Genomic DNA, 16,864 nt, shown 5'->3' with positions numbered 1-16,864 from the left:
TGTCAAACACAGCTTGGTCTTCAGCATCTTAGGGCTGTGCACTCTTCCTGGGGGAACCTTTTCTCCTCTGGTGAAGGAGAAGGTGAAGGACCTTTTCCTAACACTCAACCTGACCTCCCCTGGTGAAGATCCATGCTGTTGCCTTGGGTCAATACAACTTTTTCTGACTTCAGGAAACCATCCTGCAACAGAGACTGCAGTGACTCCAAGGTTATAGTTTTGTCCATCCACATTTTCAAATCACTGGCCACTTCTACAAGGGTTGGATCTCTTAAATGCAGCTTTCTGTTGCTGGAAGCTTTAAGGTTGTGATTTTGTTTGCTCTGATGTCTACCTGGAAAGAGCATTATTAGTGATAATTTAAGAAAATATTTAACTTTGCAGTATTTTTGCGCATGTCATTTGTGGCTGCAAGTCCCATATTTTTAAAAGAATTTTGGAGAAAACAGAATTCCGATAGCATTTAATGAAAATAGTAAGATCAATTTCTTAGCAAGATTAATATTACTGATTTGTTATATGTGAAGGTATAACTTCCAGAAGAATATAAGTTAACTATATAGAATATAAGTTAACTATATATTCTCTATATATACTATATAGAATGTAACTTGAGCATTTACAGGATACTTTAAAAGTGAGTAATGGTATTTAGGACTCACAGGCTGTACATATACTTATGAATCTCAAATGCTACAGAATTACTGGGTCTGGGGCATGCAGAGATGGTATCAATCCATGTGCAGGGCCTGATTCCAGTTTCATAGCAGATAAAGACCTGAGACACAGGCTTATTTTTCTCTCACTCACTTCTTATCAACTGCTGATTTTCTGTGGGAAGAAAATCACAAGCTGGATGAAGATGTAACTGCTTCCCAGAGCATGCCAGAAAATCATCTGGACACGGCCAAAGTTGTGAAGTTCAATTTCCCAAGTAATCCTAAAAGAGCTTGAAAGAATTGGGCTCAAGTATTTAAATTGTCTAAGGAATAGGTATCTGGTCTTGTAAGCGGCACAGGCAATTTAGAATAATAGTGCAGCAAGGCCATTCAGAATCAGAAGACTAAGGATAAGTAAACCAAAATAAAATAAAAGGTTTTTAACAGGATGGAAGCCTTTGTTTCCACGTGTGATCTTGCTAGTAACGAAGAAATATCAGGGAGTGTTTTGTTTAGGAGCTGGATCTCACATTCTGTATATCGTGCATTCATCAGGAATAGTTGCTATGAGCAATTGTTTGAGACAAGTTTCTAGGCTGGATATCAAAGGTGGCTGTATGGCTATTCCTTTTTTTCCTGTGCAGCATAAGCACCCTGTATGTAAAGCTATCTCATTGTTTTTAATTGTTTAGTGTTTTTTTTCATGTCAAACAGAGGTTTGTCAGCAGTTGTATCAGATGACTCCTGGATATGTGGGTATTTGTGCAGTTTTTACTGGACATAAATGAAGTCAGTGAGATAAGTATCCCAAAAATGACTGTTCAAAAGGTTTTACTGAACAGTCCACGAATTCATATCAACTCAACATCAGACTGCAAAGCAGAATGTAAATCAGTGGTTTTCATTCTGGAATGAGTGCTGGAAATTGAAAAACCTCTGTGTAAAAGGTGAATCAATGAATTTACCCTCTGCTGATTCCCCACTAGTAACTAGAGTTTCTTATTCCCAGCCAAGAGGAAAGCATGTCAAGATGAATAGGGTAACAGGTTCCTAACTTCATTATTGTTTGCAGCAGAATGTTTTTCTTTCCAAAAATGTCAGCTGGGCCATAACTGACGTGTTTCATAGGGAAATGTTGCTTGAGATAAAAATCAGATAAAAACTGGACAGGTTACTCAGGTTGGCAGCTGTGGAGCTGAGCTTTCCAGAACAGCTTGTGGAGTTCCAGAAAACCTCTAGCTCTCAGGGCACCCACAGCACGCAGGCACAGGGCAACTACCACACAAATGCTTGGCAAGTCACCGCTGCCAATACCTGAGGCTTCCTCAATTCAAACATTGTGAATGTTTAAAACAAAAATAGGGTCATTTTAAAGACAGACGTAAACAGACAAACATCTACTGCATTTTGTTTTAGGGAAGCTCCTTTCCAGAAGAAAAATTTCCTGAGTTTTTTGCAGCCACTTATGCATGGCCTGACTGGATTCATGATCCTTTGGACCAACGAAACTGTGGAGCATCCTGGGCATTTTCAACCGCAAGTAATATTCTTATTTTTTTTCCCTCCTTTCAAAATAATTATGTATATTAAATGTATAATGAATACCTATAATGGCTAGTAATTAGCAATAAATGTTAATTAGTAATTTCAACTTTCTGTTCAGTTTTTATTAGCAAAAAATAACAAAATTGCTACACTTTTGCTTCTAAGATTTCCAGTTTAAGCTGTAGAGATTTTCCTTTGCTTTTCATAAGTTTTTGTATCATATGGAGACTTCTTTTGCTACAGGACATAGGAATGAATTGACTAGTGCAGTTTATCAATAAGAGTGAAGTGACTCTTAGTAATCTCTATTCTTTGCTTGCACAGCAAGCATGCTTGACTTGAATGTTTAAAGCATGTAGATGTCATTTTATGCACATTTATCTGTGCATTTGCCATTGTCTAACCCTCACTATTCAAGTAATCAAGTGTAAAATTTTCAGTAGTTTTGTGAGAAAACTGAAATTTCTCAGGTGTTTGTGGAAAAAACCCCGCTATTTTCTAATCCTGTAAATAAAGCAATGTCAATAGTGCACATTGAATAAATATGTAAGTACTTAGAATCATGACTATCAGATCTAGTTCAGGCATCTGTGGTTCAGACTATCTCAGAAAGAGAATTCTATGTGAATCCCATATTACACCTTAATATAAGTAAGTAATTCCAAATATTATTTTCCACGCAAACAACTGCGTACTTCCAATCTATATTTTCTTCTATTTTGTTTTTCTTTCCCCTTTATATAAAAGAAAGCATATAGAGAAGAATGAAAAGGGATTCAGAAATTCAGCTGCAGAGTGCTGGGGAGTGTTTGAACATAGTTTGCTCAGAAAGTAATGTTTCCTATTTATTTCCATTGGAAACTACAAAATATATAAAGAGCACAGTAACGCCATTTGCTAGAGCAAATTCTCAGCTACAAAGCACTGTTTTTCAATATAGTCACCACCAGTAGCCAATTTGTGCATGTGAGCTGATCAAGACACTCTTCAATTTGTGATGTGACTCTTACGCATGGCCATCTAGAATGTGACTTATCTTTCATATTGCTGCTGCCACTGCTGAAATGCACCACCCACTGCCTCACTGTGTTCACATCCACTGTCTGGTCTCCATAAACATTCAGCAAACATCAGTGAACAACAAGGGATGCATTTTTTTCCACATTGAGGAATTAAATGCCACGCCATTGTTTCACTCATACTTCCATGTCAGATGACATTGTGTCAGATTGGCCCTCTGCTGCCATCTGTCACACGGCAACAAAATGCAATTGAACACTGTAGGGAAGGTTCAGCTTCTACTGCCATGCCATCAATATCCTACTCTAATGTTGGATCAATGTAATAAAATGGGAGACATTACTTTCAGAGTAGCCCTCATATCTTTTGCTGAAGTTAACTATAAATGAATATGCAAGTACAAATAGAGAGATTATTAAATGAAATTATGTAAATATTTCGTTTGATATTTAGATATATCCTAGTATGTCAATTTATAATATTCTAGCTAACTTGCTTATGGTGCTTTACATTTTTACAACTCTAAAATTCTGGCATATAATATCGCATTTTTTTTTGTAAAAATATTTCCCCGGACAGAAAAGTATGGATGTATTGCAGTTCCTCTTTCACAACAACCACCGAGAAGCTCTGAGTAATTATTTGGTTTTGATAACATAGTTTTTTTCAAAACAGGTGTTGCAGCAGATAGAATAACAATTCATTCTGATGGTCAAATCACAGACAATCTTTCTGTTCAGAACTTGATCTCTTGTGATACCAGGAATCAACATGGATGTAATGGTGGCAGTATTGATGGTGCTTGGAGATATTTGACAACACATGGGTAAATATTTTGTTTATGTGTTCAGTTTATCTTAACTTCAACCAGTCACTTATGTTACATGTGTTATAATCATGATTTCTAATCTTTTTGATGGGAAGATTTAGCTCTGTTTTAGATCAGATTACCCGTATTCATCTCATCAGGGCAGTCACTCTCTTATGTATACCTCCTTTAAAATACATTAGCGAAAGTCCAGGAACTGGGAAGCATTCCCAAAGAAGTAGGTGAAGCCTCTTTTGAATGAGATAGCTAGGGGCTCTTGCTGAGAAAACTATTCAACTATCTTCCCATTTTCTGAGCCTCATTATATCTCGATTTTTTTCGTTATGGTAACCTCTATAACTGCAAGAAACACAAGGAAAGTTTTTCTTTTTCTGTCTAGGAAAATATCATATATGCACTTGCATTGTGTTTGGGAGACCTGTTCTTCGTATTAAACAACCTTGAGAAAGCAACTAGTTGAGCAAGACAATATTTGAAACATTCAAAATGTTCAAACAATATCAAAGTAGTTTTGAAATTAAACAAGACTTCTTATGGTCATGCCTCCTATCACATTTTGAGAATCTCGAGGATGAGGGTTCCATAGTCTTGCAAAATTGCTCTGTTTGATCATTCTTGTGGCAAAGAACCTATTCAACATTTATTTTATCTAATTAGTATCTTCCTTGGCAAAACTCATCACTGATACCTTTCAGATCTACATCTCAAAGAAGAGTCTTGTTCTGTCTCCTCTGTGATCTCTCCTTATGTACTTGAAGACAGTGGTTAGAACTCCATTTAGCCTTATGCAGGCTGATAAAATTAATATCCCTTAGCTTCTCCTTGTATATCACATGCTTCAGTGCCTTAAGCACCTTTGTGGCACTTTACTTTCCAGCTTGTTGTTATTATTTTGGATCCCATGACTGAACACAACATTCCGGATAGAAGCCCGCAAGTGACTGCTTGAGGGAAATAGCCACTTTTCACAGTGCCTTGGCTTTGGTCTTGCTAACACAAACCAGTATTGTGTATTTACTTTTGTTGAGAGGGACCACTGCTACCACACATTCATAAAATTTTGGTCACCTCCTTTGTCCATCTTCTCAGTGTTCCTGTGAATGACAGCCCTGCCATCCACCATACTGACCATTCAGCAACAGTCTGGCATCCTCCATGGATTTAATGAGCATGTTTTTTGTCCCACTGTCAAGGCTCTTAATAAATGACACAATCTTAAGGTAGGGAACATCACTAGTAAAGAGCCGCTAAGTCACTTTAGCTGTAGAACCTGTATCAGGACAGTCTATTTCAGTTTTTGGCTTTATAACCAACTCACTCAGTCCCGCTCTCTCACAGGCTGATCTAGAAATTGCTGAAGGTGTTGCTAAAGTCAAGGTAAATTGTATCCCTTGCTTTTCTTATTCTCAGTGGAGCTAGTCACGTCATTGTAACCAGATTACTTCATCTGGCCACCTCATCATGGGGATGCATGATTTGCCCTGGTGAATCTGTGCTGTCCATTCCCAATCAAGTTCTTGACTTTAATGTGCCTGGAAACAGCTTATAAGAGGATTTGCAATAACTGAATTTTATATATTCTATACTTCAGCTATTTTCTCACATTGTAAAACTTACTTTTGTGCTTTCTGCTCCATACAATAATCTACTTCCCCTCACTTTCATGCACTCCAATCCCTTAATCTTTCTTTCATGTACCTTGTAGTACATGAGAGAGGCAGAGAGATCTCAGGTCTGCTGTCTGTCAACTTTTAATTTTAGTTTATAAACAAGCAAACAATCCATGAACAGATCAGGAGAATGTCAGATGTGCTGCATTAGACGTCATAGTTGTCATGGTAGCCAGGAAATCCAGGTGAAGACCAAAGCACTGTCATTCACACAGACACTGAGTATATAAAGCAATCATTCTGCCTGTCCTCAGTTGTACCAGAAAGGTGAACTATTTTTGATCTGATGAGGATTCCAGGGTCTAAACATTGAACTAGTTTTGATATTTTTGAGTGGAAGACCCTCTAGGCAAGTCATTACAATGGGAAGTAAAGGACTTCACCTTGGTAAAGGCCTCAGCACCTCATTTAAGTAAAGACAAAGTAGTAAAGAAATTAGTTATGGCTGTACATTTTAGGAAACTGAAAAGGGTCCTCCTAATCTGTAGCTCATGCTCCTAACAGAATAAATATAACTCTAGCTAGAGTTGTTTGTCTACCATGTTAAAGATAGGAACATGAGATTTTACAAGAAGGTAGAAGATTCATTTAAATCAGTATTATTTCTACAGCATTTGGAGCTAGTTTATTTTAAAGGGAGTGGCCTAAAGAATGCAGAAATAGGATAGCTTTCTAGGTATCTGTTCTCCCTGTCTGTTAGCTTGGTATGGATATATCCACCATGACCCCATAATAATGAATTTCTTCCTATAGCAAGAAGCCATATACATATATATTTTACCTAAAGTAGTGTGGTTACTGACAGTGTTCTCCAGTTACAGTTTAGGCATACAACTGTTAGTTCCTTCAATAAGGAAAAGAAGTTGTGTTAAAGACATATGAAGCGCTTTCTTTACCCAGCTGTATCTATACTTCAGATTTCAAAGGATGTTCGTTGTTGCTCCTTTGCTTGACGTCTCAAGGTAGTCAACAGACTTTTCAGCCAACTGCCTGAGTAACCAGTTTGCAGGGCAAATATTTGAAGGTTCTCTAAGTATCTGAGATTCCTCTACAGTCCACAGCCATCTTCTCAGTCCACCACACATCATTTGTATTGCTCCGGAGCCAGCTCCTACACATACATCATCACTGCACTCTTACAGATGTTTGCCTGCTGCCCATATTTATCCCCAGTTATTGATACAACATCAAAGTACTAAACTTAAAGATATTTATCCTTCACATTTTCATAAACGTTTCTAAATCATTATTTGTGTTCCTCAAGTTGAAAAGGTCCTTCATGATTCCACCTTAAGGAAAAATCCAAAGAGTGTGGACAGTCCTTCTAGCCCCAAGAGCAAAGGATAACACATTTATCTAAGAAACCAAGCAAAAATAATCGTATCGGTTCACTAATGTGGATCACCAAGTCATTTTTCTTTCTAATGTCCACAATCCTTTATTTTCACTACAAAAATTGGAAATGTATGGGATAAAAGTCTAAAGTGTCTTTTGAATGATTCCTGAGAAATGGTGCTTGCTTCTTCATGCTTCCAGGTAACTTTTATTTTATGAGCCTGTATTTGGCAATCAATTTCTCTTTTTTCATTATCTCCATAGCCTGCAATAGGTAGAAAGCACATTGATTTTCTATGTGGAGTTGTAAATTTTCACAGAAAATGTTCAATGATATATTAGAGTTCCTGGTTTTCTGGTTTCTGAAGTGTGCTTATCTCCAATTTTTGATAGATTCTTGGGGAAAAAAAGGTGCCAGTCTAAACTATCCCAGTGAAGTCAATGGAAGATTTCTACAGGGCTTGATAAGGAGAACTTTCATAAAAACTGAGAACACGCTTAACAGTGAAAACTGCTACATGAGTAGCCAAATTGCTAACTCTTTCCTTTTCTCTCTATCTTTCTCCATTAATTAAGGAATATACCTTTATTCTAATTCCAATTATTCTTAATTTTAAAAATCTCAATTACAAGTCACAATTTGTGAGGAATCAGTTTGGTTTGAAAATAACTTTTTTTGAATGTGGTGCTGGAAGTTATGATTTAGTCTTAATGAATGAGAAAGAATTTCAGGAATTACAAGGTTATTCACTTGAATGCACATACTGCATATAATCAGGGCTTGATCTGTTTCATATCTTGGGCTCCCATTAGTTTCAGGGTATGGTAAGGATATGATTGTTACTAGGTTTGGCCAGCTTGCTGGTATCATAATATTCTAAATGATGCCCTAATCTCCCAGTCAGATACATAAACACAATAGAAAAGAAAGGTTCCGATAAAGTTGAACGTAGAAGCATAACTTCAGATGAATTTACCAAGAATGTCTTAATACAACATAGGTTTATGCTGCCTATTTATGTGTATGCTTACATAAACGTGTACTTAAACACATTAATGTTTTTTTTTTTGTTTTTCTTCTATGAGTCCTAAGGCAAAGTCTTTTCTCTTTTCTCTTGCTTACTCTCAAGTTTTTCTGGGGTTAGAAACATCCAGCACTTTAATGTGGAAAACTAGACAGACCTAAAGTATGAAAATTACAAAATAATTATTGGAAAATTCAGTGTGCCTTTGCTTAAATATTTCATATTGGTAGCAAGTGCATTTTAAACATACGCTTTGCTTGCTTCAATTTATTGAGGGATAAAGGATGTTTAGTAGAAATGATTGAACAATTCAGAATAAGCAATTTAAAATAAGGAAACTTACTGTATGAGGAAGCAGTTCATTGTAATAAAGTCTTTGATGTGTTGCCAAGGTAAGGAATTAAAACCTCTACTTACTGTTTTTTGAAACAACTTATTTTTTTCCACTATCCTTCTGAACATTTGGATTTAAAGATGGCTCTTAACCTGTTCTTAAAAGCTACTTTGATTTAGCACTTTGGAGATTTTCACATCCAAAATTAGCATGAGTTTAAATCTCAGGTGATTTACTGCAGCTCCTTTGCAAATCACTCCTCTGACAGAATCAGTGCTAAATTCCTTCGAGTCTATGAAGCCTGAGAGTAGAGAAGAATCACCCAGAAGAAGTTCTCTTTGCTATTAAAAGATTTGTTTTTACTTAAGAACAATCAATTAATTTCACATGCTTTCTATTGAATATTTCCTCCACAATTCCTGAAATCTATTAATTTTAATTATTTTGAAATATTTATTACAATAAAAGCTGCCCAGCGATGACTGGACTTAGTATTTTCAAAATACAATCTTTGTAGAATATATAATTTCATTCAAAATTGTTAAAAAGGAGTCTTATTTTCTATAAATAAACTCTAAAACCTTGAAATCAAAACCATTGATGCAGATTTGCAACAAGTAGTGTGAAAAATTTACTTACTGTATGCGTGACTGCAAATCCTCTTCATTTGGAAAAGCTTTTGAGATACATTTCTGAGAAGTAACGAGGATGGTCTCACAGATTTGCATAGATCAGACACGTAGTGCTATTATGGCATTGTCTGTCATTATAGTAACATTTAGCAGAGAGGATCCTGCTGTCAACAACCAGGGTCCTACAGAAGAAGCCCTGTGGTGTTCTTCCCCTAGGATTGTCACCAACTCTTTCTGAATACTAGATGTCACATATTCACCAGCCTTCAAGTATACCTCTGCTTATTCTTTTTATTCACATTCTCTTCCAGATAATATCCTATCCTTCTTTGCTTCCTAACTTTCTCTATATCAAAGTATACTTTCTGAGTTCAGCCTGAGTTTAAACCTGTCAAGATGAAAATTTTTCATAGGATGGGGAAACAAAACCAACAGATAAAGCAATTCCTTAACCATATTCTCATCTTCTTTGTAAGCATAAATTCCTGAAAGTTGTTGCAAAACAGTACAATTATAAAATTGCAGTTCCACCACTGAATCCTGTTGAGTTTTACCCTTTCTCTGTTATGTATTTTGTTATAGACAAAGTCCCTCCTGCCAGCATCACTACAGATAATTTTATTTTTCTCACGAACCAAGATAATCAACCCAGTCACCAGGCCATGTCTAAATGCTTTTCCTAGTATGGCTTTACAGCTGGAGCGCTCATTAACTCAGTTCTGTGCTGTCACTTCTACTTATCTCCCATTTGTTTCTTTTTTAAGGAGGTGCATTCCTTCCAGAAGTCTTTTGCTAATGTGAATTAAGCTGTTACTACTAATTGCTAAGCATTTTGTCTTTCTTTGGAAGAACCATCAAATTCACTCATTTGTCAGCAAACCAATTATTTTTACCCAAACTATTAGAAAAAAAAATAATAGAGGACTTTTCAGTCAACAGAAGTTCACAAAGAAAAGTGAGCAAATTTTCACTTATATAAAGTTTCTCACATGTAGTGAAAAAATATGAGGTCATACACATTTTAGCTGAAAGAAATAAAGAGGCCTGAGCTTCTCAGCAGCATTTCTTTAGAAAATATAGATAAAGCCAGAAAATGATTAATTTCACTTAAAAGTTTTTGCTGCACATTTCACAAGCCATTTTCAATAAATGTAGTCTTTTTGTGGTTTATCAGGCATTCATATGCTTGAAGAATGAATGTCTCCATAAATTTACAGTGATAAAATAATTATGAACTTGGAATAATAGTTTTAAAATCTTATTATATCTATTTTTAATTGATCAGGGTTGTATCCTATGCCTGCTATCCATTATCTTGGAAGCATCATCCGGATTCACCAAGTGACAATCAGTGTAATGTGTCCAGTGAATATGGAAAAAACCATACAAATGGGCCTTGTCCCAATGCTTTCGAAGATTCCAATAGGTTATACCGCTGTGGCTCTCACTACAGGGTCTCTTCAAAAGTAAGTTCATGCTGTGCACACATTCTATCATTTTTATTTTGTCCACTGGGGCTTGAAAATAGTTTTGTATATGGAAATATTTGCACTTTTCTTTTCTACAAAGATTATATTCTTTGTAGTTTCTCAGTTTATCTCTTCAAAGTGATGCTGCTGTGGTTCTTACAAAATTAAAGATAGAAATTAGGCAGTCATAAATGTGCATTATTTCTTCTTAAACATATTCTTGAAAGTTTTCCTCATTTGATAAACCAAATATGCTTTAGCAGGAATACAAGTAAGGTGGTATATTTTATGTCATGTGCATATATAACATAGAATCCTAGAATGGTTTTGGTTGGAAGGGATCTTTGAGACCATCTAGTTCCAACCTCCCTTCCATAGGCAGGGGCACCTCCCTCTAGACCGGATTGCTGAAAGCGCCATCCAGCCTGGACTTGAATGCTTCCAGGGAAGAGGCGTTCACAACTTGGCTGGGCAACATGTTACATATATCATATATAACCTGTTATATATGTATGTATATAGATGATGCATGCATATGGTGATAAATTGGTATGTGGTTTATGGTATTTAACAGAATGTATTTTCTTCCCTTTCCGTCTCTGCTGCTGCTCTTCCTTTCTCTCAGGAAACTGATATAATGGAAGAAATCATGGCCAAAGGACCTGTGCAAGGTATGGTAAGTTTGAAACATTAATATTGTCACTGAAGTAATTAATGTACAACAACCTAGTAGCTAAATATTAGAAGTCATAAATTGCTTTCCATGGTGAATATAAGAGGCATATGTGCAGTAGCTCACCTAGAAACTTCAGCATTGATGTGAATTTTGGTGTGCAAGGGCTCGGATCTCCTAAGGAAATAAAGATACTGCAGCAGGAAATGAGGGAATAAAAAAGAGTTGTTTAGCTTGACTGGTTGCAGCCACAGATGGTGCTGAGAGCGTCTGGGGGTGGGGAAAGGGCATTGTGCTGGATGTCCATCTGTTCTGGATGGATGACCAATGCAAAACCAGGAGAACTTCTTATTTCTACTGACTTGAATTATATAATGAATTATCATGGCCTCCAATTCATTACTGAAAAATACATGATTAGATATAATTCATTTCAGTGCACTGTGATGCTGAAATTGCTTCTTAAAGGTCATTATGTGAGCAGTTGCAATTTGAAGCTCAACTTTGACAAAATCGGTACTATCTGTCTTCTTCTGCCCAACCTTGTTTGCTCAAGGGAAACATTCTTTCCCACAATTACTTTTTTCTAAAAGCAACACAGTATTGCTACTTGTTTTGAGAAAAGGAAACAGTTTGAATCCTGAAGGCAGAAGCTCAGACTGCTCTCTAATATTACCTTGCCCTGCTATGTACACAGTTTGCTATTTTAATCTATCTGTGCCAAATCTTACACATAAAATTATCTATATTCAGACATTTGTTAAGTTTTAATCACACACTGATTCATATCATTTTTGGAATGTCAATTTTTTTTTCAGCAAATCTCATGTTAAGGTAATGTTATACGTGAAAGATAAAATCTAGATCTTAAAAGAGCATGTATCTGAGAGCTTCTACAACTGGGTGTGATTCCTTCTTTCTCTGTTTTATAATGATATCCTTAAATGAATTGCTATTACGATCTAGTAGTTTGTCACTGTTCTTATTCTATCTTCCCATAATACAAATGAAATCAGGATGTGATTCTAACTTTAAAATGATATCATGCATTTTTTTTTCAGAACATCCTGAAAGTGATCTTCAGCTACTGAAAATGATTTTCCATTTTCCTTCACTTGTCATTCCTCAAGATCTTACAAAGTACTTATGACCAGTCTTATCTAATGTAATAAGTAATATTTAATAGCTGGATAATATTCAAGAACCTTTCAAGATGATGAAAATCATCTTGTTTAACTATGAATAATTTTGTTTTCTCTGTGGACTTTCAACATTATGAAGGATACTTCTGTTCTTAACGTAGGTATAGGAATAATATAATTAAAAACATTTTCCTATACAGCTTTTAATGACAGTTTCTCTCTGGCAAACATTACTGTTTTATCTGGTATAGAATGAACCAACTAGCATTTTGAGGTGCAGATAATGAAACTCTAGTTTCTTTTAAAATTAAATTTAAAATAAACATCGTGTAGTTTTACTAATGCTTTGAAAATTTTCAAATAGACATTCAAATATTGCCCGCTGTTAGTATTTAGTGGAGTTTATGACATACTCCTATAGTTGCAGTGCTGACGTAGGATAAGATTCTCTTCTATAACGTTAGCCGCTCTCAGCCAAAGGAAAGCTAAAAACACACTGCTGGCAATACATATAATATTCAGCGATAACAAGCTTTGAATATTTGGAATTTTACTTATCATGGTGTTGGAAATAAGGGAACATTACATGTGCTGCCACAAATTTGGAGAAAGTACTAAGCTGCATTCATGTACTCTGCTACACTTGTTTTTTTTTTCTTCTGATAGCAACTACATTTTGGGGTTTTGTATCTTCATTTGTCTAAGATACATGGATTCTAATTTAAAAATTGTGTTCAGTGGAAACCATAATATAACAAATCTTATAATCTTCTGTGTTTATGCAAGGATCTGACAACTCAGCATGACTGAAGTAGTTCATATGCACGAGCTACAGTAAGGCAAAAAAATTAGTGCTTCTTCCAATTCATTAATAATTAATCCTTTCATTTTGGAAAATGCATGGTTGCTTTGATGTGGGATGGCACACAGCTGGCTGGAAAAGTGTGATCCCTTCCAAGTCACAGTCCATATCAGGACAAGGTCTCGGAAAACATAAAAATATCTCAGTGCTTAACTTTGAATTATCACCTTTCTATCTACCTTACACTTAATGCACACAACTCCTGATTAATATGCAGGTTTTTAAAATAGGTACGCATAAATAAATATGCATATATGCAAATATATACAATTATATACAGATATATGTATACAGAATATATACATATCCTACATATGTACATAACCACAAATACACAACCAGCTGAAATTTTCTCATGTCAGCTGAAGTTAATTTGCAAATATATTTCAAATGTTGTATTTCCTATCAGTGTGATAATTTTTCAAAGAGCCAAGAATATACTTTTGATTTAGAGGTGCTGATACAGAATAAATTTTTTTTACTGAAATCGAACAAATTAACCTGATAGTATTGATATAGGATAGGATAACCACAGGAGTTCCTAGATCTATACACTGGAGAACCTGTGATAGGAAGGGGTAAACCTTTGCAGGGAACTTTTGTTGAGTCCTGACCTTGCAGCTACGAGCCAAGGGTAAATTTTGTGCTATTTTCCACTTGGTCTGTTGCTATCAATAACTGTGAGCTCTCATCCTGCAGACAGCTCTGGCAGAAGCTGTGGCATTATTCATTAAATTTATTTTTCTTATTTAACTGATAAAACTCTTCCAAATTCTTGCCACTTATCATCATGGTTGCTTATTCTCTGCGTGTTGCTATCTGCATAAATTTTGGATATGAGTGAACTTATTAACAATGAATATTTTCAGAAAGGTTTCCGGGGTAAATGAAACCTATGTAAATGACTATGTTTTGAGCTGTTCTTTTTCCTCCTGTCTTTCTGCCTCCTAAAATTTGAAAATGCTTTCTGTTTCTAGCCAAATTGATAAAGGCCAAGAGGTCATAAAGACAATTAATTTCCTTCAAGTTTATGACAATATTCAGGTAGGGGAAAGTAATCTGAAAACATGACAGATGAATAAAAAACTATCATGAGCTCACCTTACTGGATGGATACTGCAGATCTATACAGGACACATATGTTTTAATGCTCCAACCACATGAAAATTGTCATTGAAACGTACTTTATTGGATTCCTGAGGCATAAGAATTTAAGACAGATGCATTATCATGTGTGATAATTGCCACACAGGCAGTGTGGCAATTTCACAGAATCACAGAATTGTAGGGGTTGGAAGGGACCTCTAGAGATCATCGAGTCCAACCCTCCTGTCAAAGCAGGTTCCCTACACCACGTCACACAGGTAGGCGCCCAGGCGGGTCTTGAATATCTCCATAGAAGGAGACTCCACAACCTCCCTGGGCAGCCTGTTCCAGTGCTCCATCACCTTCACTGTGAGGAAGTTCCTTTGTATATTTGTGTGAAAATTTCTGTGCTCCAGTTTCTGGCCATTTTCCTTTGTTCTGTCCCCACAGACTGCTGAAAAGAGGTTGGCCATGTCCCTTTGTCTCCCACAGCTCAGATACTTATAAATGTTAATAAGATGCCCTCTGAGTCTTCTTTTCTCAAGACTGAACAGATCCAAGTTGATCGGCCTTTCCTCACAGGGGAGATGCTCTAGGCAGATATATGTGTGATAAAATCATAAGCTAAATGTAGACTGAAATTAAGCTTATGATCACACTTCTATTTAGGTAATGTAAGCTGGAAAATATTTTCTCTGGATCTTGTAGCCGAGCAAGTAACAAAACAAATGGAACTAATGTAGCAGAATAAATTGGAGAAGAAACTCAAAATATTTTCCTTAAAATTGAAGCAAGTGATATTCCTGTGAAAAGATGTAAAGTACAGATTGCAATATTCATTCTCTTGCACTAAACTTACAGTTCATCAGCTTGTTGGCCTTACATTGTTACTGACACACTGTACTGCAATCCATAGTTTTACAATACTTTCATTTGAAAGTCATAATAAACAAAGACATAAGAAATCTACTTTTCCATAAGTAGATTACAGTCTACCTAATTAACTCTGTATGAATTTAAAACAAAATGCAAATGTTTATCACTCTGCCATATTTCATAGGACACATGCATTTATATTGGTTGTTAAATACTTCTCTGCACCACGCAGATGCTTGTCAGAACTGAGGAATGTATGAACCCTGAGGAGATTTGTCTTAGTGGACTGGATTTGTACAGACCTGAGAAAACTCGTATAAGCCCATAGGAGATATTTCTTCATTTTTTATTGAAATGGATCTGTCATAGGGAGTTTCCAGGACAGGGAAACCCAGCTAATTTTACAGGAGACTTTTGAGAGGTCTGTTGGAATATTTCCCTTGGTTTAGTCATAAGAGGAGATTTCTGAGTAATTAGTAATTCTAATTACAAAGTACACCCACACAGTATGACACACAAAATCTCACTGCTAAAATTCAACGAGCAATCTAGGGTACAAGCAATATTTGCTGACTGTGCTGATTTTTCCTACTATTTTCTTTCTTTTTTCTTTATTTTTTTCTTTTAGCTATAATGAAGGTATATGAGGATTTTTTCCTTTACAAAGAAGGAATCTATAGACACTCCTACAAAGCAGGATCCAAATGGAAAACTCACTCTGTGAAACTCCTTGGGTGAGTATTCTTTTACCCTTTTTCCCCCACTAGTCACGAACACAAGGCAATATTACTACTCAGTTTGGAACCTAATCCTTTTGTTGTCAGAGATGTAGCACGGTTAACTCCCACTGAAATATTCTGTCTGTTTCATTTTTGCATATCTTGGAATTTTAGACGTCATTGGAAAGAGCCATGGACTTTTAATCCACTCTGACATTTGTTCTAAGACTTCAAAGACAGAAGTTATGGCCAGAACTGAAATGAACAAGCCACCAAAAAGAATCCAAGCTGAAATGTAAACGTTTCTGGTGGCCTCCCAACTAACCAGCACAACTGTATTTACACAGCAGTCTGGGGCTCTCTGCACCCCATACAGAAATCAACTGCTACAGAGGTGCTGCTGGTTTTATCTGGGATGCATAAGAACTTCACACACAGGTCTGAAACTGTTGCAGAAGAATATGAATAATACATCAGCTGATTTCCCCTCAAATGCAGAACAGTGCCAACAGATGACAAGTATCTAACAATGCATGCACTTGAGTTATGGAACACATCAGAGTGCTTTTTTCTCTGACATGGAGGGAATATGCAAGGTTGTGCTTAATAAATCACTGAAGGAATAGTTAAACAGACAAATGTCTGAAGATAACTCTCAAACAAATATTCTGTAGGTGATGTAGAACATCAAATAAATAACAATTCAGTCCTGTGCAAGAAAGATTGCTGAGAGCATCTCCAACATGACTCTTGAAGAAAAAAAGTGTAGCAAAATAAATTGCCTATTGTGTCTATGATATAGATATCCTTGCAAAGGGCATGGAAGTGCTTATGGTTGTGGAAACTGCTGACTAGGGATTACAAGAGTGTGTCTGCTAGTGGCACGGAAGCAGCAGGATCAGCCTTGAGCCTATAGAGTTGCAAAAAGTCCTGACTCAGGGACTAATAGAAGAAAACCTCCTGGAGTGAGTATTGTGAAGCTATGAAA

The 16,864-nt window shown here is 36.1% G+C and overlaps 1 protein-coding gene across 3 annotated transcripts in view; it reads left to right on the top strand.

Annotated features, from left to right (window-relative positions):
- TINAG (tubulointerstitial nephritis antigen) overlaps positions 1-16,864 on the top strand; it is a 39,853-nt gene that overhangs the window by 11,190 nt on the left and 11,799 nt on the right. For 2 of the 3 annotated variants that reach the window (XM_015859252.3, XM_015859255.3), the window contains exons 5-9: positions 2,076-2,199; positions 3,900-4,050; positions 10,335-10,515; positions 11,144-11,189; positions 15,786-15,891. In XM_015859252.3, coding sequence (XP_015714738.2) covers positions 2,076-2,199; positions 3,900-4,050; positions 10,335-10,515; positions 11,144-11,189; positions 15,786-15,891 — 608 coding nt within the window. Of the gene's footprint in view, positions 1-2,075; positions 2,200-3,899; positions 4,051-10,334; positions 10,516-11,143; positions 11,190-12,252; positions 12,371-15,785; positions 15,892-16,864 lie in introns of those variants that run through there. The other variant, XM_015859256.3, reaches the window with a different exon arrangement.

Source organism: Coturnix japonica, chromosome 3 (genome assembly GCF_054131305.1).
Source record: "Coturnix japonica strain WE chromosome 3, WE-NBRP24, whole genome shotgun sequence".
NCBI lineage: Eukaryota > Metazoa > Chordata > Aves > Galliformes > Phasianidae > Coturnix > Coturnix japonica.
This window is presented reverse-complemented; position numbering and strand designations above follow the sequence as displayed.